The following is a 25,952-nucleotide window of genomic DNA, read 5'->3' as shown; positions in this document are numbered from 1 at the left end:
GTCTGACGTATAAATCAAAACGTAACTATCAAAGGGATGTTGGTCGCTGTGGCTCCGGTCATACTGAGTATGCAAAGGAGCAGCAGAAAAATCTCACACGGTTGGTGATTTCATACATAGAGGACAGTTTTAGGCTCCACACATGAAAGCTCAGACAAGCTCTGGAATATTATTAATCACCACACCCTCTGCAGGGCCGAGTACGTCTGAACACTGGAACAAAAATGAGGTGATCCAAGGAATACTTCCTGTACCTATAAAAGTACAACATGTTTCCATCTCTGCTCGGGTCCACCACAGCTCTTCTATAGGGACGGGTGGATCAATACTTTAAGTATCATTACTTGTGATGCTAATTATTGTTCTCAGTATGAATATTAGTGTTAATAGGATTGATTACCAAAAACTAAAAGGATCCCTCTCATGGGCGCACATAGCGTACATGCTTTTGATAGTTACTTTGTACTTCTAGTTTACAGCTATTATAAAGCTATTATACTTCTTCCGCCACTGACCGTCCGCGAGGTACAAGTAGTACAAATAGTGTTTTAATGAATTCCTTGACAAATTGAGCTTCCGCTTTTGGGAGAAGACACATACATAACCTCCCCAGACAGAGGTCAAGCTTCACTACGCTGCAATATACTGCACCTGTTTCCACTGTCGCCATCGAAGTTTGTGATAAAACTGCGAACGTACGTTTAGTTCATCTCAATGCACACCTGCATCCGGGAAGATGGGGAGACCACACACATGAATCCGATTAGTAATCTGTCCTTGTCCTCACTTCACGGGAGAGGTGCCCATTAATACTTCATTTCATCTTTGCAGTGGCGAGACTTTCCGGAACAACCAAAGGTGACAGCTTCACAGTTGCTGGAGGAGAAGCGAAAGGAGCTTGCTTTTACAATGCCAGCCTGCACTTTGATTGACAGGTATGGGAAAGCAAACAAACCTGTGCAGTCAGACTGATGAAAATGGGGATGATTGATACACACACGGGCTCAAACACAAGGGGCGGAGCCCCACAGGTTAGCATGACTTTGTTAGGGAGGGAAACAATAATCCAAAGTGCTCTAACCTCTACTGTGTACCGTGTACATCCATTTTTGTTTGCTTGTTCAATGCACATGTACATTTGGTACACACCTTTAATGAAATAATGACAGGTCGTCCAAAGTAGATGCTTAAAAATCCATTACATAAAGAAATACACCTATGTGTGCCTCCTGTTCATCAGCACTGCTCCCACCTTATGTTCACAGTATTCCCTACAGGACATTCACAGCTTTACAGTGTAACCAGAGTCCACTGCTGTCAACTTGAGCTTTATATATTGATTTCCTGGGTGAAGGACCTTGGATGTTGATAGACAGGAGATGTTCCAGTCTGGAGAATCTAGTGGAAAAAGACATATTGAATGATTTGGGAGGGAATGGGGGGTTGTAATGAAAAGCCCACATCTTTTGTACTTTTGTCTTTTACATGTCCAGCAATTGATTAAATCACTTAAGCCTGTTTCCACAGAGACACCATGGAGTTCAAATATACTGTATGTTTCCCATGAAAGGTGAATAAATGTTGGATAAATAATTTATGAGTAAGAAAGAGCACCGTTTAGATGACTTGCAAGACAACAAAAAAATGTCACATTAAAGCAACCCCTGACAGTGAGGATATAATGTATGTCTGTGTGCCCATGGGAGTGATGTGGGCATTGGGGGAAAGAGAGAGAGGCAGAGCAATTCAGATGAAGTATAGCGGGGATATAGAGATAATGTACTGCTACCACAAACTGTTAAATATCAGTTTTTCTTCTTATTTGCTCAATTTATTTTAGGGTAGGGCTGACTAATGTCCGCCTCCCATGCTGGAGCTTTAGTTAGCATGGCAAAGATGATATAGTTTAAGAGATCTATTTACAGAGGACGCTCTAGTTTCATTGTGTTTACATAAAAACTCATATGAAACCATTTTCTTGACAGTAAGTAATTGTGTTATAAGCTCGGGCTTTGTTTGATACCTCTGGGAAATGAACATAAACATGTAAATTTATACTAAGTGCTTCAGTGTTTGCTCATCTTTTTTTTTCACATATCGTAATTCATTTTCAGTTGCTTCCTTTGACATAGTTATAGCCTAAGTAATCAGAAGTGTGAGGATTCATCAGTCTGTTTTAAAGCACGAGTAGAAAAGATTTAATGGTTCAAAGTAAGAAGATACATTTCCTGTTGGCACCACCCTAGCCTGGCACAGTAATGCCATAATACAGCACACGCATACTGTTTTACTGAAGTATTTTGGCATTCAGAAGCATTCTGTACAAAGTAGGGTGCATATATCATTGAATTTGCCAATGCAAGAGAACAAGCCTTATAATAATGAAGACTGTGTGAGCTTAGAGCATGCAATAACTGCATTATGGTGTGGCAAAATAGACCAATACGATAGTAATATTAGATGTAACAAAAACATCTTGGGGTAAATAGAAGTAGATCGTTATAGAACGACTGGAGAGAGACATGCAGTTCATATTCTGGTTAGGAGACATTTATATAATATATATATACAGTGTCCTCATATTGGGTTGATCTGCTCTGATAAGCTGTTTCTCGAATGTCTTAGCCCTCGGGGCACTACCTGGTTCTGCTGTGAAGTCATTTCCAGCAGTGGCTGAGAAACTTAAAGAGGAAAATAAACATGTCACATGTCTCGCACACCCCGTCAAACGCTTGAGCTGTGCAGCAACCGTTGAAGACATTAATGTTAGCCGAGAGCAAAACTGTCATCTTTTCTGAAAATGTCATGCTTTCTATAAATGAAATTTCCTACTACATACATGCCAAAATCCCTATCATTGGCAAACATATGGAAAGAAAGCTTGTGAGGAATCGGAAACCTGTTAGTTATTGATAGGTTCCTAAGCCATGCAGCTTGGAGTGAAAGCAGGTGACAGGCTGCGTGTGACAAATACTACAGACTAGACAGTCAAGGTCATGGTGTCAGAGGACCGTTGATATTGAACTATTTCTACAATTAATACCAAATGTGAGCATCTACAATGTTGGATATTCAATCACTTCTTGTCTCCCTGACACTCAAGTGTCAATTCATTGCTAAATATCAAGTGGCTGAAATGCTTTTCATTGTCTTTTACAGGTATTGCCAAGTATGTGCCAATACACTACCAGTACCTCTTGCATCATGAAGTCTAACTGAAGCAGAATTATTTACATTTCTACATACATTCCTCCTGGCAAACCATCTGCCTACTTAAGAGACTATTTGAGTCCTGCGAGGTGCTGGATTACAGGATTTGCATTTTAAAGGGCGTCAGCGATGGCAGCTGGAGGGAATTGGTGAATGCAAACTGTAGCAATGCAATGACTGATCTGTGGTGTGAGTCAAGCTAAGTAACCTAAATGACGCACCTGCTCCTGCTAACCACAGATCCTCTAATACCTACAACATGAGACAGGTTATTACTCTGGAGCCCCGGCTATATTGATGTCACATACTGTGTACATGTAAACGGACCACTGACATTACGCCTACAGTATGTATATTACAGCCCTTAATTACACTGTGTAATGTGTTAGCTGGAACGTGCTTTTCTCTCTTTGTTCTGAGAAATTGTTTTTCCTCAGATCTCGCAACAAAAACAACCAGTGCTGCAGTAAACTAAGGGCCATCTGAACCAATTTTGCTTTTTTGTTTTTTTGTTTAAAGCTTTTATGTATAATGCACTGGTTAAACCGATTAATGTCCTGGCTGTGGAGTGAGATTATTCCTATAAAGTGCAGGGAAATTGCACTGGTCAAATTTCTCTCTGCATGCCCAAAGTGCAGCGATGGCAGGATTTCAGGACAGAAATAATAGATTTGCTTTTGATCTCCGGAGCATGGAGTTGTCTCTCCCAGGGGCCTGCGAGGGTTAAACTCTGTAACACTGTGACTTGCTCAAGGTTGTGTGTGTGTGTGTGTGTGTGTGTGTTATTAAAAAGAAATATTGCTTCATAAAAACCCGCTGCACTGCAGCCATGACTCCTTTTAATGCATTACTGTTGCTGGAGTATGTCTCTGGAAGGGAACATTGCGAGTTTCTTCATCTGCCCTTTGATTGCAAAGACAATTAACGTGAAGCATGTGAAGCTATGCCACTATGCATCAACAAGATTGAAGAAAAAAAAAACTTGAAGAGAACTGTTGTCTTGCATTGTTGCTTTGAAAAATCCACCTCCACTACTCATGATTGTTGTAGCTAATGAACTTAACTAGAACAGTGTCCAGAGTTAATATTGGCTCCAGCATCCCTCTCCACCAGTCATTTGCAATGCAATTTGCAATTAAAACAGTCTACAGTGGCCATCTGGACATGAGAGCACTGAGAATGAGCATAGGACACACTACCCTTGAAGCCTTTTGGTGGAAGACACGTTGACCTGGAGGCCTTTTAAGCTAACACTTGTATCACTACGTTATATTATAGATTTATGTTGACGTATTGAAGAGAAAAGGGAAATATTTTGACTTTTTTTTGTTTTTGTATTTTATCAGGAATCCTTTTTTTTTTTTTTTCAAAAATGCAACACCATATGGTTTATGTACGAGGATCTAAATGGACCTTGTGGTAATCGCCTGGTTCAAACGGTTCGGGGCCGACAATGGGTCGAAGAAACTTGCAAAATTACAGGATGTCAGTGCAAAACTTGTAGTCAATTTAATTTTCTCCACGACTGGCTTCAAATCACCTCTAACAGCTCAGATATATGTTTCATAATTATGCATGTAACGCCAATAATCCTCATCCGGGACAATCTTAAAATACTCTCGTGCTTGCACTATACTATACCATACTACTATAGTACTATAGTAGGCTTGTATTCTCAGTAGCCTACAGTCAGCGGGGTTTCAGGAGTCCGGTAGGTGGCAGTGAATGTTCTCAGGTAGGGAGGGCAGGTTGTGCGGGGTGGAGGAGAAGGAGGAGGAGGGGGAGGAGGAGGGGGAGGGGGGGCGTGTGTTCCTCTCGCTCAAGCGCTCCCATGTTGCTTAGTCTGGAAACCTGACGTGGAGGGCGGCCGAGCGGTGAGTGACAGAGTTGCGGCAGGGCAAATCCGAAAGTGCCTGTGACCGAAGCTCCCAAACCCCCCTCCCCACCCCCACCCCCTTCTCCAACTCCCCCCCTTTCCCCCCCCTCCTCGCACCCCTCGCTCGCTCGCTCGCTCGCGCACTCCTCTCCGGACCGACGGAGTCGCACGAGACTGGCGACGCGCTTCCGACACCGGTCCGGCTGGCCGCGGGTGACCCGAGGATCACCACTTTTGACGAACAGACCCCGGGCTCCGCTGGCAGAAAAGGTGGAACTAAAGTACATTCATTGACTTGAGAGCGATGCACTGGCAGCATGGCCAAGTGGTTCAAGGAGCACCTCGGATTCAAAACTACCAAAGCACCCCCTCCGGCGCCTCCGAAACCGGACTACAGACACTGTCACACCGGCGTGCCCGGTACGCCCGGCTACCAACACACGAGCTCCGGAGCCACCTTCCCGAGCCCCGCGCAACCGGACATCCTCGCTGCTTACAAACTACAGAAGGAGCTGGACTTCGAGGACCCGTACACCCCAGGTGGAAACATTTCCTTCGGCTCGAGCTTGAACAGTGGGGGGTCGCCGGATATCAAGTATGTGTCTCCAAAACACCGACTCATCAAGGTGGAAACAATCGAAAAGAGCAGCCCGGCTCCGGGCGGCGGAGGCGGCGGCGGCGGCGTCACAGTCACCCAAGCTGTTGCTCTGGGGAGCGTTAAATCTCCAACTTCGCCTCCCTCGGACCACGACAGCAAGGAGAAGGTGGGTGAAGTCGAGCACAAACGGGTGTCCCGTAAAGTGGGCTATACGACCCAAAAGCCTATAAGAAACAAAAAGCGTTTAAATTCGTTCATGAAACTTTTTAAACGCCGCCCCCACACCCCTCTCGAAGTTAACCTACAAACCGTTCTCGTATAACGTTTTTTTTTTTTTTTTTTAAAGTTAAACAGTCTGTTCATTAAGCACTTGACCTACTCCTGAAAGGAAGGAATCGTTACAACCGGCAGAACTTGTTATCACAAGCGCACAACTGCTGCCCACATGCGTTGCGACATCCTCCCTTGTCTAATAACTAACCTGCAACACAGGGAGTGCTGTGGAGGGAACACTCTACACACACTCACACACACCGCTTAATGTCGGAGCAGACGTGCCTTATTATTACTGACATTTGTAATTAGTTCATTTCATTTTTTTTAGGCTCACGTTGTGACAGTCAACAAGTGCATGCATACTCTGCTCCAAACATGCAGCTTATTCCTCACTCACACAATGCTTCTAATGTCTCTGGAAACAAATTGTATTGAACCAGACAGATGTTCTTTTTTTGCAGTGGTGCATCTGGGTGACTGGTTTATGGATAGATGGCTTTAATTTGAGCCTCTGTTTGCACAGTTCTTTGACACCAGAACAGCACAAGCCTGAGCCTTTGGTTTTCTACCTTTTTTTTGAGGTTGAGGCTGATGCGGGAAGGTGGTTGCCCACATAATCAGCACAAAAATGAATGTGGAGACAGGCAGGCAGAATGAGGGGCTGTGCCTTGGAGCAAACAGTCATGTCAGGCCTCTCAGGAATTCATACACACAGGGTTCATTTGGAGGAACCTGAGATGTTCGGTGTCAGTGAGGTTAAGGACATACCGAATGATGAGTGTGATCCGGCTGAGGAATGTTTCAGTGTCTGCATAGCTCATGTACAGGGGGAGAAAGCACGGCCCTGTGAAAATGCACACTGCGCTCCACTGTTTTGTTTCCTCCTCAGATCACGTCCCGGCCACTAAAATGTTTAGTTGAGGCTATCTTGGTTTCACCGTCACGTTACTTCCTCCTGCTCCTTTGTTTGCTTTCGCACCTGTCTTGTGGCGAGTTGACAGTTGGTTTGAGTTTAACACTACCTTCTGTGCCAATATTTTGTTTTCCCCAAACAGCCGGCCACTGTTTTCAGCGCCCCCGTTGTTAAACCCATTATGCAGTTTTTAACAATAATTCAGCTATGTGTTATCAGTAAAACAAGGAAGAAACCTGAATTGATCTTTTTTTTTAAAGCCAGCCACTGCAGCTGTTGAAGCTGATTAAACAGATTACAGTTGTCTCATGTTAATTGAAGCTTGTGTGGATTTTTACTGAGGCAGGACTACAGCTGCTTTTGCACATCTTTCCCTCTCCATGTGCACACATGGCTCTAACAGACATGCAGATGATTGTATAGTATGATTTAATACCTCACACCTACCGGTATAAATGATGTTATGGACGAACTAAATCAGTGCTGACAGCTGGTAGGCTTAAGCAATATGTTGAGGGAAGGATTTCTTATCAGGGTCAGCTGAAGGTTTCACAAAAATAATATGAGAAGTGGAGGTATTAAATTTTATCCCATTTATTTTGTATAGCCAAAAATTACAAATTTTACTCGGAGGGCTTTGCAATCTGTACACATACGACTTCCCTGTCCCCGAACATGGAATCAGGAAAAACTCCCACCAAAAATGAAAAAAAAAGAAGCTTCCCCGAACTTGGACGCTGACCTGTATAAATAAAGTTTAATTTGGTTTTGCAACCTTTTTTTATTCAGCTATAGTGTGCCACTGAGTGAAGTTCTTACTTTTGCGTGGCTTATTACTGTCAATCACCTAATATTCTCAAGAGAAGGGGGGAATTTGCAGCAGAGATACCTCCCAAAAACATTTCACCTTGCAGTCTTTGGTACATATTTTATTTCAATGTTAAGTATTCTTAGGATGTCTCAAAAAGGAACATTTACACAAGTACCTCCCATTGTGTACACGATGAAAGAAAACCTTCAAATAATTCACACGCTAGTCAAACTGTCGTTTCATAGAGAGTTATGAGAATTCTAAACTTTTGTGAGGATTAGAGTTAGTCTGTAAGCCATGTGTGGCTGGCCGTGATAATTGTTTGTAAGTCCTTGTTTGAGGGATTCTCCAGGTGACGAGTGCCCTCATAAAGACCGTGTTTCAGTGGGAGGACGTGCTGTTTGCAGTTGGTTTCACACTCTGCCCTCAGACTAGAGTTGAATAGTTGAAAGTGTTCTTGTTTGGGTAATTTTTCACACAAACACAAGACAGACATCGAGACGGTTATCAATAGGGGGGAAAAAAGCGTATATTTCTGGCTCGTAGCCAACTCGTAGATGTGCCCCCACAAATACATCCATATCAGCGGGATCGTAAATGGAGACAGTGGCTTCACAGAAACTCAGCGTTCTCACTAACTGCACATGCTAAACGCTGACTGTTGAGAGACTGAGCAGTGTCTTAACAGCGCCGCTTGGCTACATTGATGTTTTAATTACTTGACTCATGAATGCTAATTATATCACTGCTTACTTAATTCCTGAAATGCCAATAGTAGCAACAAGAGTCCATTTCTATCCCCCAGGCTTGCCTGGTGGGGGAAAAAAAGCAAGATAAATCAAATTTAAAACCAAATAAAAATTAGCAATGATACACTGCAAAGGAGAAAGTATCTGCTGCATTTTCACAGGTGCTTTATTTAATGTCAGTGTTCTGATTCTGTTTTTTTTTTTTGTGCCAGTCATCGTCTAAGAAGTGTCAATTTATTCAGTGGATTTTTTGTCTATGTTTTTGGAGTTGGACTTCATACGGAGCATTATTTTGATGCAGATTGTTCCTCGTGGTTTTGAGTTTTCAAGGCATTGTGATGCGTTTTGTTTTTTAATGCCGCCGAGCCCTTCATGGTAGAATGAGTTGAGGGAGATGATCAATTATCAACCCTGCCTTGGAGCTAATTAAAGGCCTCATCTCCCAGCTCATCGCTCTACTCAGCACTAACCGAACTTCTCTCAAGGACACGTGAAAGTGATGAAGGGCTCCGCTCGGAAACGTGTAAACAAAAGCAGCAGCGCGGAGCTGACAGGCAGGCTGCCGCATCCTTGTGAAGTGCAGCCCATCATCAGTATCTGTCTGTGCACCTGGGAAACTGCTGTTTCAATCCAACATTGGCCTCCCTTCATGGCTCGGAGTCCCTTTTAACTCAATGATCCTACGAGCCAGCTTGCATATCTATCTATAGAATTTTGGATCAGAAGCCCAGTTGTTGTGCAGCCAACAAAGGCATCCGACTCGACAGATTTCCTCATGTGTTTATTTTGCTGCAACCCTTCCATGCACCTTTTTAAAGGACCTGGCTCAGTATATAAGAGTATGCTGGAGGTGGGAAACCATTGGTGTCACCGCCAAGGTTATGTTTCTGATTGTTTGATGCGTGTTTGTTTGCTAGCATAGGCATTTGAAAAAAATTGTCAACGGGCCTTACAAATAGGTTGAATGGGGCCATTTATAAAGCACTTTTTATTTGAGTCCCAGGAGCAAAGTTTAAAACTTTTTAAAGTCTTTGTGTTTTTTATGTGTGCCCAAATAACATTTTTGATTCAAAGGAATAGTTTGACAGTTTGTGTATTTTCTTTCTTGCCGAGACTTAGATATCAGCGTGGTATCTTCTCAGCTGTCAATGACTGTCAAAAGTTGTTTAGCATAGCTAAGCTATATCTTAGCTCACATTTATCATATTGTTTGTTTAATCTGGACGAAACTTTCTACATGTGTAGCCATATAAAAACATGACTGGTTTCAGCTTTGAGAGCACAACATAGGAGCCAGAAGATGTCATGTAGTTGCTGGTCTTGGATTGTGGATCAGATATTGTATTTCATTGCAGATGATACGTTACTTACCACGAACAGCAGTCCATTCAAACGCAAAGACACTCCGCCACACGCTACGTCTGGCCTAATTTGTGGTGGAAAAGCTGTTCCTTTATTTATCTTTTGCATGTGTAATGAGTAGATTGAACTTGAGATGGACTGCAGCGAGCGAAAGGCCTGAATTACATCCTTGCCAGACATTCCTTCCAAACTACAGTCTTCCAGCGTGGTCAGATAAAACTTCTTTTTGACTATAGCCGCAGATCGCAGTGCCTTGAGGAGCATTGCTGAACTCTGCTCAGCTTCATTTCCCCACAACCTGAATATCTTCGCTTGGCCTTTCACCCAGGCACTCCAGACATCAGTGGAGCTTTATAAATGCATCCCATCGGCCTTTTACACTCTCATCTCTGCCAGTGATGGGAGAAATGTCAAGCACAGACGTCAATATCACCTGGGTCTGCGAGAGTGGTTTTCTTCAGGGAGCCAAAAAAATGGATGAAAACATCAGAGCCCATCATGTTTTGTTATAGCAGCGCTTTTAAGTGCAGTTCTCTACCTTTCTGTGTCAGCCAGGCTGGTTAGGTTGCTCGCAGGGCCGACTGGATGTCAGAGCGGTGCAGGATGTGCCCTTGTTGCTCTAGAAGTACACAAACCTGTGTTGGTGCTCTTTGGCTGACTACAAGTCATCGTGTTGGACATCATAGGATATTTTCTTCAGTAGATTTAAAATGAAGACGATGTTGCACCTGTGGCGAAATAATACATAGCCTCACCAGTAATGATTTTAGGTAATTTTCACCGCTGTGACAATGTGATACCCAGGTTGAAATAATCAACAGATTGGTGTGAAAGCTGTGTTGTAAATGCCTCGGATAGATTTTGCAGCTGTTGTTTTAATTGTGCTCAGTAGTGACAAATGTGTTACCGCAGAGTAGATAATTATTTCTGACAATTATGACAAATTACGTAAAATAAAGACAATGTGTTGCTGTCGCTACTCTGACTCATACTGCAACAATTAGGTCTAGACTTTGATATTGTTGGCGTTAAGTGGTAGGGATGATTGTGGGACTTTTAAAAAAATATTTCCAGTTCGACTAACGGATCTCTGAGCTGTCGAAGAATGCCATGCATTTTCTGAACTATTTTAAACATCTAAGACATTTTCTCAAAGTCACCCCTGCTAGTTCAAGACCACACAATAGTCAGGTTTAATTACTTACTGCTCAGTGCTCATCGTACAACAAATTGTTAATTTCATGCCAAACATACTGTTTTTTTATGCTTTACTGTCCAAAACCAAAGACCACCACAATGGCTTCCTGCGACCCAACCAAGAATCCTGGAAGGGCGCTTTGCAAGGAAGGAAGGAGCACAGAGCCTAACAGTGTACATGTTTAAGCCCCGCCTCTGTGGAGCAGAATGAAGTCATCCTGTGGAGGATATGCTGGAAGCTTTAATGTAATGGTTATTCAATTGAGCACCAGAAGGTTTGGCTTTTCATCAAGATACCATTTTGGTGAATCCATAAATCTTATTACATTTTTGTGATGGCACTGTAATCCAACATAACTGGATGTAATAACTATTCATGGTTAGGTTTTATATACAACCATCTCGCCACATACACTTGGAAGTTATAGGTCTTGGAAAAGATGGCCTTTAGCCATTGTTTGCTTATTTTCTCCTTCCCCTCCATCTGGGAGTCTTTTTTCCACTTTAAAGAGTCCCGCTGGAGTCTGTTGTGTTTGTTGCTCGATTTGCTTTTTCTAGCTATGCAGCGGAACATCAGTCACATGATTCCACCAGGTCACAATTAGCCTGCAGACTAGTGCTGTAGCCCTGGTCCCTGAGGAGTTGTAGACACATGGCTCTGTTTTGTTTAATGACAGTGTGTGTGTGTGTGTGTGTGTGTGTGTGTGTGTGTGTGTGTGTGTGTGTGTGTGTGTGTGTCTGTGTGTGTCTGTGTCTGTGTCTGTGTGTGTGTGTGTCAGCATGAGGCATTCACTTTTTTTGCATGCTTTTTTTTCTTCCCAAAATCAGTAGCTCTGCCCTCTAAACTATGCACATTTCAGCTGTAACCAAATAGTTATTTTTACATCACAATAGTATACTGTAGAGGTCATGGAGATCTGATTTCCCTTTTTAATCTCTCTCTGCGTGGGAGTGCAGGCTGTTGTTTTTCTGTCACACTGCAGGAGGCAGCCAGACTTCCGTCTTGCAAACAGAGCTGCCCTGTGATCTGAGTGCTCACCAGGAAGCTGAACACTTCCATTTCTTCTTCGTGGGATTCCAGACTTTCATTTAAGTTCATTCTGTGAATGAGAAACAAGTCCATGAAACAATTCAGTTGCAATGAGGCTCTGCTCACATTGTATTGTTTTTATTTGCCATAGTTCAAATGAGATGTTGTTGTGACAGGAACCCACAAGGAGAAAGAAACCCTATCTGCAGTTGTTTGGTGGAAAATAAGGAATGGCTTGCTTGCTCCGGGATTAAGGAAGTTCTCCCATCCTGTCAGGAAGTGTTTACAACTTTGTGACATTCCCTTTTTAACTTGACAAGTCTGTGCTCGCCCCTCTGTGTGTAGGCTGGCTGCTCTGGCTGCCGCTTGCTTGCTAAAAATGTAACCAGGGTTAATGTTCGCGGCTGGTTAGACATGAGCAATCTAAATGTCGGAAATAGTGACAAATGGTGGCTGCACATAGCTGTTGCATGCTCCACCGATGGCTGTTTGTGGCAACAGACTGATGATTGTCCCATGATGTTGCTTCTCTAGCATTTTGCTATCCTGCTGTGAGAGGTGGGAAGCCACGTAGCAATGGCAGCGGCGTGGGACTCCACCCTGAGTGCTCGCTCGATTGTCAGTGAAGGCGACGTTCAGGGACCTCGATGCATCCTCCCCACACAGAGGCTATCTAAGGCCGCAGAGCTTCCAGCCTCAATCAAGACGGCCTCACATCCAAATTTGTAGCTTTGTTGACAGCGGCTTGTTTTTCTCCCTGCTTTCTAAATCACTCTCCCAAAATCAAAGCCTCCATCCCAGTGGACCTCATGTTGTTTCATGAAGCCCTACTTTCCTAGTTGTCAGTTTTCATCCTATAAGAGCTGTGGTAAACAATGTTTTTGCTTTTGCGTTGTGGTAACAGCATCACAGGGGAGTGGAACGCATGTCTACAGTATGTATCAGCATGTTTGTGTGTTTGATAGGCTAACAACTTCATTATTCCTTTTTTGTCTAGCCGACTATACGTCATTTACAAATGAAAAAACAAATTGATGTTTGAACAATAATTGTAACTGTAGTGATGAGGGAAATTACTGTAGCCCACGCTGACGACAAATCGCTCCTTCACAGGGGCAAGGGATTATCATATTTATAAAATACCAACATTCCATTGTAGCGCTTGAATTATTATAGACTCTTGTGCCGCACACTGACTGTATGTAGCAGAAACACTGCCAATAAATCTATCACAGAGAGAAGGGGGCAGAGGAAGGAAATTGGATTTTGTCAAGCGTGTCGTCGAGTACTTAATCTTGAATATCTGTTGCATATTAAGAGCACCTTCAGAGGGTGCAGCCCATGGCCCCATCCCCTTTCTCCTCTGGGGGTCTTAAGTGGTTGTGTGGAGTGTGTTTCAATGAAGGAGGTCCTTAGGGATAAGTTGGGCTGCTTTTTGTGCTTCATTGCCTTGGGTGCTAAAGGAAGATGCAGTCATTCATCAGAAGACGAGGGCAGTAAAAGTGGGAATTTATTGAAAAGGTAATTTAGCAGTTTCAAAATTGTGGAAGCTGCGGGGCGATTTTTGCAAGTACAGAAAGTAATGGACCCCCCCGTCCATGTGGGGCACACAAGTGCAGTTTAGTTTAGTGTTATTCTGATCCTGAAGATAACTTGTTTTAAACATCTTTTTACTCTAGAGCTTTACAACCTATTAGCGGTACAGTGTGGGCATGTACTGCAGATCCATTAGCAGCTCATGTGGATGTTTTATGAGCAGTAATTCCAAAAAATAGTTGTGCAGGTTGACCTTTTTCAAGGTCAAATGTCAGCCGAACTAATCCTCACAGCAAAAGAGTTGAGCTATTATTAAAACGAGCTTTTGCAATAACAATGCAACAAGTTAGTTTTGTTTTGAGGGTTATCGGCTGGCTATCGGGGTGTTTTGGGATGCCACAATGTACTGCTATTGGATGTTAAAGATGCTTTAAGCAGACAATAACATCCACATGAGACCTCTGCATTCCAAATGCAGATCTAGAAATTATTGGAGGGATTCTGTTAAATCTCCTATTGATATTTACCAAAGTAATACCAAAGGGATGAGAGAGGCAAAAGATCCACAGTTGATGAATCCAGAATGCTGCTCAGGGATGCTAAGGATACAGCGGTAGACGCGGCTTAATTTCCCATGTCGGAAAAAGCTTTAGCAGCAAAAGAGATATGAAAATATGATCAGCAGCATATAGTCTTCTTGTGACACTATCTTGTTTTTGTGAGACAAGATATTTGATGTTATACGTTACTAGAAGTTCTCCAGTAGGACAGACCACTTTAGTATGACATCAAATTTAAATGAAATAACATCTGTCGTATTTGTAACTTCCTGAAGGTCTCAGGATTCTGAAGAAGTGAAATTTCTAGGAGTTCATCGTGATTGCCAGAGACCTCTTTTGTAATCATTTGTACAGACTGAATGTCTTTGGAAAGTCTGATTTGAACGAGCGTTGACTAATGAAGACTAGATACCCTACTACCTCACTGATTGAGAGCTTGTCCACTAATTATTTTATTTATCCATGCAACCCATGCACAAAAATACCTGATTTGTCAGTGCACATGTGCAGTGCTGTGACCCCAGTATACTCGAGTATAGGTGCCACGAAAGCCTCATAATGCCCAGCATCCCGTACACACAGTCGTAATGTGTGGACTATTCAGCTGGACGTAATGTGTTTTTACGCCCATTTCCATTCAATCCTGTTATGGCTCCACTATTTTATTTATTGCTGACTTTCTACCCACAAGTGTAGTGCAGGTTATCAGCGTCGCTGTCGCTGCATCTGGAAGCATTCCCATGCAAGTCATGATCAACAACAGGCTAAATCAGTTGTGCCTAAAGAACTGAAAAGCCGCTCCACATGGGTAAGAGTGCAGAGATCTGAAGAACCAGCATTTAATGTGGTCTGAATCTTAAAGGGGATGGTTTGCAATACAAAAGTGGGAGCCGTTCTTTGAACAGCACAGGGACACATGTGAAACGGATGGCTGAGCACATTGTTGTGCAAAAGGAGAACGCTAACCGCAACACGCATGCAGTGGCGTATATGCCGCAGATAGATTCTCTACATGTTGCGCTTACTGCTCTGGTGGTAGGACAGAAAGTCATTTCACACGCCTTTGTCTGTTTTTTTTTTCAAGTCATCATCAGGTCGTGCACGTTCTGAGGAGGTCTGTGCTTGCGTTAGTCTTGTTGTTGGTGAAGTCAGTATTTGTTTGCGTTTATTAACAAGGACGAGCGTGCTTGCAGACACTGAATCGCTGCTCTTGAATGATTCTCCACTTAGCCTAAAAGCAAAGCAAATGAATATACCTGCAAATAAAGAGATTTTTTCTTCTTTTCTTTATCTGAATCAAAGTGCTCTCTGTCGGTTTGGGGACTGCGGTAGCTTGTGACTGATTGTGAAAAGGCGTCTTTATAGCAAATATAGTAATTTGATTAGCTGCCTCTGCAGACTCCTAAGTAGGCCTTTAGAGGAGCCACATCACTCTTCCAGGCTCAGAGAGGCTGGAGCTCAAGCAGCAGCCGTGTTTCTTTGGGAACATTTCAATAAAGTTTCATTAATGTCAGGTCTGTATGGTGGGAAGTGCAATCGTGCACTGTCTCTCCTTTAGAGGCCAAGCCAATTTTCCATCTGCCTAATCTGTTTGGTCGAGCCCAGCAGGGCAGCGTCTTCACAAGGGGGCTTCAATGAATTGTAACCAGATTTTGCTCTCTCTTCATAGCAACACAAAAGTATCTTATTGATAGTAAGTGCATTATGTCAACATAGAAGCTGTGATCATGCTTGCTTAAATATATTGCCTCGAGGGAGTGCATACTTGCCACTATGTTCTTTCTACAAATCTGTTGCCAAGTTATCTTAGGATGACTGCACACTGCACACATACCGTTCATCCTATGTTTACAGACAAAGATAAAGTGCAGGCGCTATCAGCAGAGGCACTGCAGAGATGCTCAGCTTGCTGAGTTTGGGTTTTACATGAACGTTTGAACAGTTTCCCATCCAATAGGAGTAAACATACTTTATGCATGGCAGCTCAAAGATAAAACAAAAATGCCCCCCTTATCATTTTGTCTTCTCTCACCCCACTCCTTTAAAGTGGCTTTATGTCCTCCCAATAGTGGCATGTTTTCTTTTTTTTGTCCCACTAAAGAACAAAAGAGCAATAGCAGCAAAAAAAAAGCCTTTTGAAATGCCTTAATGCAATTGAGCTGCTAAGCACTGAGTTGTATTAGGTTATCAGTGGCTGAAATCCCTCGTGGTGGGAGACATAAATCACACACGTCAGCCCTCTTTCTTTCTTTTACCCCCCCCTCCTCTCCTTCTACAGCCTGCTGACTTTTCTGGCAGTCTCAGGGGGGCTTCAACCTTGACTAGCCCGAGACGCGTTCAATCCTTTCTGGACAAGCCGTGACATTAATATTATATTCCTGTCTGCACTCATTCAGCCAGAGTGAGATTAGTCTTTATTTTCCTCTATGTATGTCTGAAGGCGTTTATCTGCTAATCGCTGCTTGGAATTGCCTGCTGGTACATTGCATTTGCTTCTGGTTGTTTATGGTTCTTAAGTGGACATATGGCTGCCTGGTTTAAAAAAACCCCAGACAAAATTAAACATTGCAGCCTATTTTCACATTAGTATGATTACCATCAAATCTACTAAATTTCAACTATCAAGGTTTCTGAATTTTGAATTATTTTTGCTCCTGATTATCCGACGTGCCAGCCCAAAAACATTTTCTCTCCATTAGGTGAATTGTGGCCGATATTTTCTCACTTCTAATGGAAGTCTGAGGCCAAATCGAATCGCAATCCTTCAAGGCCCAGCATCGTCAAGCTCTAGCAGCGAAAGCCAAAATGGCAGGTGCCTGCTATCGTCCCCCTCCTTCGCTAATGTGTCCCCTCTGTTCCCGCTGATTTGAAGTCGGCGTCATTGCCCGAGAGCTGCAGTGCATTTCAAGAAGTTGCTCTCTTCGTTTGCGAGCTGCCACAGCTCTCTTGTCAGGTGCAAGACATGGCCGGCCTGGGATCTGAGCTGTGGAATGAACGTAATTGAGAGTGTTCGCTCTCTCCATGCTGCACACCAGTAAAAGACCCAGCTACTACGGGGACATGGCCTAAGCCTCTGCGGTGGCTTTGAGAGATTCATGTAGGCTTACAATGTGGCTTAGCAAAGACCTTATATATTGAGGCACTGCAGTCTTGTACTGAGGGGGAATTTTGCTTTCATGACAAGTGTGGCTTGGCTGCAGTCCTGACACACCCTGGTATGCCACAAGGCAGATGGTGTGTCCCTAGGCGACGCTGCCGCTCTCTAGCACCCCTTCTGCTGTCGAGTAGTCATTAGTGCAGTGGGACAGGAAGGACACATTGGAGCAATTTGGAAATATGAACCACCTTCTCCACCCAAACATGAACAAGGCTGTAGGGGCTGCGTGATGGTGCCTTACAGAGACTGAGTATGTTGATGGAGATAGTTGATGGTTCAAATCCTGAGATGCTCAGGGGGGATCTGTGTCGGCTAAACTTAATTACTCTGCTGCCTGCTAATGGGTGACAAGAGAATATCGCAGTTGTACACATTACAGCTTTGTGAAGGTATGAATGTGTGACACACAGGGAGGAGCTGATAATGACCATGCAGCTGAGCAACTCCCCCTTCATGAAAAGATCCCTGGCAAACAAACAAGTCCTCTTAGTCACCTATATTACTGCTATGTTGTAACACAATTGCCCAATTCAAAATGAAAAGGAAAAAGCTAGAGGCAACATGAACAGCTACTTTTTGTTTCATTTTTATTCAACAGTTGTCAAACTGGTAACTGATTGCCCATCAGCTTGAACAAAAAAGACAATGTGACGCTTTGACTGCCCAACTGGGAGCTAAATACCCACATGCTTGGAAAATGTAAATCTTTTTATATTTTTGTTGAGTAGCTGTTTGATTACAAGCCTTTGCAACCTTATTGTGGACACAGGGACCATAATTAAGATAGTCACATTGCTAGCAGCCCTATATGTTTTCCTTAAATCAGACCAACTGAATTTGAAGTGAGAAAAATTGATTTGTGATTGCATATTGTCTTGATAGAATGGTTTAAGCCTTAATAATGAAAAAGCTAATTCTAAATACTGACTCAGCTTCTGCAAAGGTCATTTTTAAAGCGCGGCCAAGATCCTCTGGTGACTGATTGCAAACTCCTGCTTTTCGTTAAGAGCACTTTGATTCAGCCTGATTTTGATTGTTTGGGATGGCAAAAATGCACATACATTGGAGTTCAAGTGAAGTGTTTTACCTTATCTGCCCTCTAGTACCATGCCACTTCAGACATTTCTTCAGACAACAAAAAAATAAATAAACCACTTATAAATGGCTTAAAAACTAAGCTCTGGTTCTTATCCATGAATGCATCCCTTTTATCACACACCCTGCCCTTTATTTGTCCTCCATTATGTCAACAGGAAAGGCAAACGATGATGTCATATGTTTGGAGTGGCTCCACACATAACTCAATAAGTGACTGCCATTATTTCCCGAAACATGCCCAAGCATCCTTAGGCTCTTTTTAGGTGTATGAAGGCAGTAGAAGTCCAAGGTGTAAGCTGTGCTGAAAAACCTAACCTGCTAAACCTCACTCTGGGCAAGTATCTCAGCCACTGCGGTCACCTAAAGCTGTTGGAGAGAGCGTGAGAGACAGCATTTGAGTGTTTTATCACATTTGTCGGCTATGGTCTCAAAGCTTGAGCCACTCTGCTACAGTATGCGGACTGCAATGAACTAGGCATTGGCCTTCATCCATCCCATTTAGGTAATTTATGTGTTTTTTGTTTTGTTTCTTGAAGGTTACTTACTCCTAGGCTTGGGCTGTGTTTACACTGACTGTATCTGAAGTGGGTTTGGCATACGCTATGATGACTGATGGCTAAGTTTCTATGCAACAAGGTGGGAGGTAGTAATGATGACACTGTGGCTGTAGTACATAATATGCGGAGGATCTGTGGGGCAGCAAAGACGTTGCTAATCTGAATGGTTGAATTTCAATTACAACTTGTGAGTGAATTATGTATATTTCTGTGGCACAAAAACAAACCAGGAAAATGTTTGCATTGGATTTCCCCCCCTGCTTGAATTCACAGAAGCAAAACATTTGAGCAACCCATAATCATGCTGTGGTAGAAAAAAAAGTTATTTTCCCCCAAACAGATGGAGAGGGAATATTGAGGAAAGTGGATTTAACACACAGTAGCTGCTCTAAGAAACATCCGCGGTACTTACTTCCCCTGCTATTATTGCTAATCCCTGTATATGGGAGATAATTTGTGCAGGAACATAACAGCCCGCATTGCTCTGTCACCAAGCGGCTTACAAAGGATCCCGACTTTCAAGCAAAAAACAACTGGAAACTTTTCAAGACATCTTTTAATTTTTTTCGGTGCGTTAAATGATACTTGACCTCGATCAGTACTGCAAAAATGACGGTGCTTTCCCAGCCGAAGCGAAAGTTGGAAAGATATATCTGTACATTTTACCAGCTGTTTGTGTGTGCGTCTGTGTGTGTGTGTGTGCGTGTGTGAGTCTCACGGGTGGCATGCGTATGGGGTTTGTTTCTGGAATAGCGAAACCCTCTGTGGCAAAGATGGACAGTGGTTGTTCTCAGGAAAGCGGAGGCACAGCGTGGCGGGCACGAGGCTCGGTCCACCTCCTGTCGGCCCCGCCCGACCCCGTTCGCCAGATGAGTGATGAGCTTGTTTTACAATGAGACCAAATCCCTTCCTCTTACACATGACTCATAGGGTGTAGTGCCAGTCATGTACGTGTTTAAATGCTCGCTTAGCTGCATGAGCTTTTCCTTATTTGTTTGAAACCCGTGACTAAAATGTCTCCAAGTAACAGAACTAGCGGTCGGTGCCCATCTCCTCTGACCACTGATTGGCAGGACTAGACTCTCAGGAGCCACAACAGAGGAAAAAGTCCCCCAGTCACACCCGCTCCCTCATTAGCCAAAGTCCAAGAGGACGGATGGCTTCGGATGGTCGTCTCTTCCCTTTCAAAGGGTAGAGCGCTCCTTTTGAAGCGGTCTCCTGGTAGATGAAGCAAACATTTCAAGGAAACAAATATCCCCCCAAGGCACTATAGACGCGGACTGCTGCTCCGCTCCCTAAAGGTTTCGAGCCGTATTTCTGGGTCCCAGGACGTTCACCTAATTGCCATCTACTGCACAAAATGCTCAGCAAAAGAGCAAGACTGCAATTAGCCGTGGCTCACTGCCAGCTCGGCATACATCTACCAAATAGTTTCTCCTCAGAAAGTTGAGCAGTTGTGGTCTTCTTTCCTCGTCTTTTGAAATGTAGGCCTGTCGTATAATTAGGCCGACCGGCAGTAGCAGAGAGCGTGCTGTAAGGCTATAAGCTGAGGCATTGTGGTGGTGTGCTGAGGCATACGGGGCTGGGGGGTTATTTGTGTATGCATTTTTCTCTTTATGTTCCGGCCTCCCTCGGTGGTTATCACTTGGTCCTGTCGGGACCTGGGCCTCAGCAGTATCCATCCTGCAACTCTCCTGACACTTACCCATGTTGTATTATTTAACAGAGTAGCAAACTGAATTCCCTTCTTGATATTTGACTTTTTTTCTCTGCCTTTCTGACCTCGATCTCACGTTTCCTTGTTGTTTCTTTCTTGTGCAGCCCATTATCCTTGAAGACTACGCGGACCCTTTTGATGCTGAGCAGGCTGGTGGAACTCAGACCAGTACGGAAAAGGTGACGACCGAGAACGATGGCTACATGGAGCCGTATGAGGCCCAGAAGATGATGGCAGGTAGATCAGTTTTCTTTTTTCCTGATATCTCGATTTCGTTTCACCCGGCTGCCCCCCTGTTTCACCTTCACACCTCCCAGGGATGGCAGGATAAAGTACAAGTACTTGATTTGTGTCTGAGCTATGATTTCGTAATGTTTATCCTCGTGGAGCATTAATTAGTATGCAGTGTGATTTGGCCATATGTTTATTAATGAACAGGCTTAGATGGCCTTACGCTGATTTACATGACAGGTGCAGCAGAGCAAAAATGACCTGTGTCACATGAAACATGTCAGAAGAAGATATTTCTTCCCCCCAAAATCATTCAAGACCATAAGCGTTTTAGAGGTCCAACGAAGAGAGAGTAGTTTTCTTCCAAATGTTTTCCTCCTGCTGAACTGTGCGTGGAGACGACCAATTGCTGGGATTTCCAGGAAGGGACAACAATAGCTATGTGCTAACATAAGAATTCAGCTGAACCACATTCTCCACACGGCTTTGTCACAGCACACACTCATTCTGTGGCGAGGAGCGCACAACAGGGACAAAGAATGTCAAGAAAGAGAGGAGACATGATGAACACAGTGTAGAAAACAAAACACGTGGCGGTTGTTTTCCTCTCCGAAACCAGACTTTAGTACCAACGAAAGGAATGTTACACGGAAATGTTTTCATGACTGTCAGACTTCAAGGAAATGTTTCTGGAATTTGGATGAATACATGATATCAGGACACATTCATACCATCTACAATATGCAGATCCCTCTCAGCCTCCCTTACATGATACTGTGCCCTTATAGACTCGCACACACACACACACACACAGACACACACACACACACACACACACACACACACACACACACACATTGCTCCCACAAGATATGTCTCTGTCCCTCATTGGCAATTTTCTTTTAATGGGCCTCCAGACAATCTCTTGTTTTCATCTGTTCTTACTGTTTTGACCTCTGGCCCAGTCAATGCCTGAGCTGAGTACAAAATCTGAAGATTTATCACATCTCTCAGGTGGAGGAAGCTTTTAAGAAAAGATAAATCTCAGCAAGCCTATTGTGGTACTACTTCAGTCTTGAATTGATTCCAGGTTTTTTTTGTGGTGCTTTTTAACTTCAACTTGACACAGTTCTTCATTTGACTCTTATTGACTAACTAAACTCTGCTGGCAGCGATTGTCTGTCTTGTTTTTTTTCTTCTTCTCCTGGTTGCTCCTGTCTTTGAACCCTGAAGTGAAGATGTTTTCAGGCTCCCTGCCATCCTATCATAATATATCTATTGATTGCAACTTTTTGTCTGCTGTTTTGACTGAGCCGGCGGGGTGTTGTTCTAAATAGAGCTGCTAGTGGATTTCTTTGGCTTGACTGTCATCTTTTTAATATTCATACTCATCCACGGACTTATTCCACGGATGAGTGTTTTCACAAGCACTATATAATGCATTTCGTTCAAACATGCTGACATATCGGTCGGAGGACGGGCATTATTTGAAAATTGGGCAATCTATCAATTGTGTGGAAGTAGCTCAGACGGGCTATATTGATGACTGTGAGTTCAAATGTAATATTAATCATGCTCATAGCACCCATAATACATAATAATGATCAGGGAAAATCTAAAAGTATAATTATGGGAAAACTAAAATATTATGTTTCACTGGTTCATTATTTGTAACACATGTAGAGCTGATTTTCTTTCAACATGTACGTATCCAGGCCAGAAAAACAGAACATGAATTCTCTTTTTCAGCAACACCGTCCTCCAAATACACACATTCACACGTGTCTGCGGCCCAGTTCAACCCCCAACTGCCCCGCCGGTGGAGTTGGGGGTTAAGTGCCTTGCCCAAGGGTATCCCAATGATGTAATGAGGGTCAGGCGCTGATCTTTCACATTTTCTCACTGTCCATGGCCAGATGCATTCACCAATACAGTCAGTATGCTGATGTGGAAATAGAGTAATTGCTGCATTCCTCATTCTGACAGCATATTGGTCAGGCAGAACTGCCCACTCAGAATTTAGCTGGCCAAAAAGGAGAGAGAGGATCCATAGCAAGGGCTGCTGCACTGAAGCAAAGTAAGAACCAAATCGCTCATGAGATGCAAGCCTCTTGCATCTCTTTCTCACTCTGTCAATATTGCTCTCTCATCTCCTTCACTCACTAAGAAAGACGGTGTTTTTTGTTCTCAATGACAAGCTGTATCGTTTCCTTCAGCTCTCGGGCTGTCTACTGTAGATCGCCGCTGCTTCCAACATCCTCTTCCCGGCACTTGCTTTCACAGATGGGTGCAGATGGACATAAAACTCCAAACAAGCCAAAACAACTGAAACTTTTCTATTTATGGTCGTCAGAGCAAGTTTTGCATTTACCACCAGCCAAATTCACATCATAGAACAGTTAGTCTGCCTCGCCATAAAATGGATTATAGCTGTCTCAACTTGTAAAATTCAAAGGTGTGTAACAGATTGTTGCTCACGAGAAGTGTTTCCAATTAATTCTAAGAAGTATAGACTGAGAATAAATCAGACTCCCTGACGTTTTTAGTTTGTCTTCACGGACGACCTTTTCCGTTTCAGGTTTCAACACAAGATTTACTTTGAGCTGCTGTCGGCTAGGATCTCACTTAACAGGCGCACTTGCACACCCTCACACACTGCTCTGCCAAATACCTTTAAAAACATGTTTTATTTCTAGATCAATCTCAGTAATTGAATACGACCACGGATATTTATAATTTCCTACATAAGAGGCCTTGATATCAATCTTGAATATTAACTTGTATAATCTCCGTTTGAAGCTCATATTCCATGTTTTCTGACATGTACAGAGCCATTTGGATGTCATAAGCTCTTGGAAGTGGACACCTCAGATGAGTATCTTTAGCTGAGTAATCACTTGTGGTTGTGCACTGCACTTAGCAAAGATTAAGGGATGACCAGACAGCCGGTACTCTATAAAGCAATATTGTGATTAAGCTGATTCCATGGAGTGAATATTTTCCATATCCCTCTCATTTACAGATACTTATCCAGAGAAAATTGTGGGAATTTTGTTTTGGAATCGCAGTGATAGAGTGTACATGGCATATAGCTTCTACATGTAGATAGTATTGCCGCTTTAGGTTACAGGAAATCTTTTAAATGTGAAGATTTTCCTTCCAAACCTAAAGGTTGATTAGCTCAGTTTGTACAATGATGCAGCAGAAGGCGCCTGTGCTTCCTGAACAAGTCTCTGAATAGCATGTATGAGGTCAGGCTGTGCTCATATACTAATTAGAAAAGGCTTTTCACATGCCTCTGCTCTCTCCTTTGCATTTTGCGTTTTAGTTAAACAGCCTGATTGGTTATTACACTTTAGCGTCTATTCACTGCAAACAATGTGATCTTCAAGCTACAGGAAGGCTATTCATTTTCTTTCGAAAACAAAAGGCTTGTCGCACAAGAAAATCCAGTGTCCATAAACGGCCAATCGGATGTCTACGCGTCCGATTTCTGCTGCTGATGTCATTCAATTCACTGTGTGCGGTATGCAAGAAGCTCTTTAAAGGCTTCCAAGGCGACTTCTCCTCTTTTAGTGTATTGTCTACAGCTGAGGAAATTAATTTCAAGGCACACTGCGTTGTTGACAGCCAACAGACCTAAATGAGATCGCTGCTAAGACACAACAGTGTTTTTCACAGGATTTTTATGAGACCATGACTATGACCCTATAGGGGTCTAATGGCACCGAAGAAAAGTTTGTAAATTGTGAAGTCGGATGCATGAATATGGTGCACTTTAAGAGCAAAATGAAGAGGCTAGATTTTTGAACAACAATGTTGCGCCCTGAGTGACCAACTAAGAGGCTTGAGTTATTATTATTATTATTTTTTTTACAAAAGGTCACGTTTTTCAAGAAATGTGTACAGTTAAATCATGTTGAAACCAGATGTGCTATTTTGAAGATATAATTATAATTCCTTGATTACGCAACACATTCACACCTTAGACACACAAGCGCATACACTCGACCACATAGTGCGAGGTGTGTCATGTAAGGCCCGAGGCGAAAAGTGCCACATCCGTTTACATAACCGCGTGGCGTGTGTGTGTGTGTGTGTGTGTGTGTGTGTGTGTGTGTGTGTGTGTGTGTGTGTGTGTGTGTGTGTGTGTGTGTGTGTGTGTGTGTGTGTGTGTGTGTGTGTGTGTGTGTGCGCTCTCTCTCCCTAGAGCCGTCCTTAGTGAGCTTGAGTCAACTGATTTATGGCCCTGCTGGAGGGGCATGTCACGACTTCCTTAACCTGAACTGCTCCATACTGGCTGCCGGTCGAGGCTCCACCTGCAGTTATGAGAAGACATGTGCACAGCCACTCTGTGCACTGTATCTTTACTGTCTAGCGTTTTTCTGCATGTGTTTTCAAAATGCCTCGAATGTCTGTCATGTCTACACGCGTCAGCAGCGGCATGTGCTATCATTGGTATCCATGCAAGTCTTTGTCCGCCTGAGAGAGGGCATTTCCCCCCTCATTATGAGCTGGTCTTTTGGCTTGTTGAGTTCATGTATTATATGTATATAACTGTGTCTTTTAAATGTGTGCAATGTCGCTGCAGATTTCACACTCGCACATAATCCCTTTTTTAAAAAACAAAACAAACTATTGTCTCTTTCACACATAGAAATACACACAGATATATTCACACACACACACACCCACACCTCAGCTGTCAGCATGGCCATTCCCTGCATACCTCGACACAAGCAGCAGCACCTTCTCACAAGAGGAGCCGCCGGAAGAAAAGCTTGAATCAACTTTTGCGATGTTACTTTATCTGCTCGACTTGACTCCCACACACATTGTTGTCAGTGTAACAAGTCTGAACAGCTACAAGTACAACGGGCTGGGCTAGTACTGCAGGGCAGTGTGTGCATCAAGGCATTTCTCAATGATCAAGCACTGGTCGTCATCCTCTCCAATCAGCCAGGCAGGCAGACGACCATGTGAGAGTTTTCCCACAGTGCAGTGGGGCCATGTTGTGCAAACGGCTTGCATGACTGAGCTCTCCCAAACAAACACACTGCAGTCCAGTCCCCTT

General features: G+C 43.3%; 1 protein-coding gene across 4 annotated transcripts in view; it reads left to right on the top strand.

The window, feature by feature from the left end:
- Positions 1 to 5,193: 5,193 nt before the first annotated feature.
- LOC137803073 (SH2 domain-containing adapter protein F-like) overlaps positions 5,194 to 25,952 on the top strand; it is an 87,866-nt gene continuing 67,107 nt past the window's right edge. For 2 of the 4 annotated variants that reach the window (XM_068601502.1, XM_068601380.1), the window contains exons 1-2: positions 5,194 to 5,850; positions 20,752 to 20,884. In XM_068601502.1, coding sequence (XP_068457603.1) covers positions 5,404 to 5,850; positions 20,752 to 20,884 — 580 coding nt within the window. In that variant the 5' untranslated portion in view covers positions 5,194 to 5,403. The remainder of the gene's footprint in view (positions 5,851 to 20,751; positions 20,885 to 25,952) is intronic. The other 2 variants (XM_068601582.1, XM_068601463.1) reach the window with 1 other exon arrangement.

The sequence above is a fragment of the Clinocottus analis genome, unplaced genomic scaffold (assembly GCF_023055335.1).
Source record: "Clinocottus analis isolate CAN_PGR_092001 unplaced genomic scaffold, fCliAna1.0.p SCAF_1, whole genome shotgun sequence".
Taxonomy (NCBI): domain Eukaryota; kingdom Metazoa; phylum Chordata; class Actinopteri; order Perciformes; family Cottidae; genus Clinocottus; species Clinocottus analis.
The sequence above is the reverse complement of the archived record's forward strand: the minus strand, read 5'-3'. Positions and strand labels throughout refer to the sequence as shown.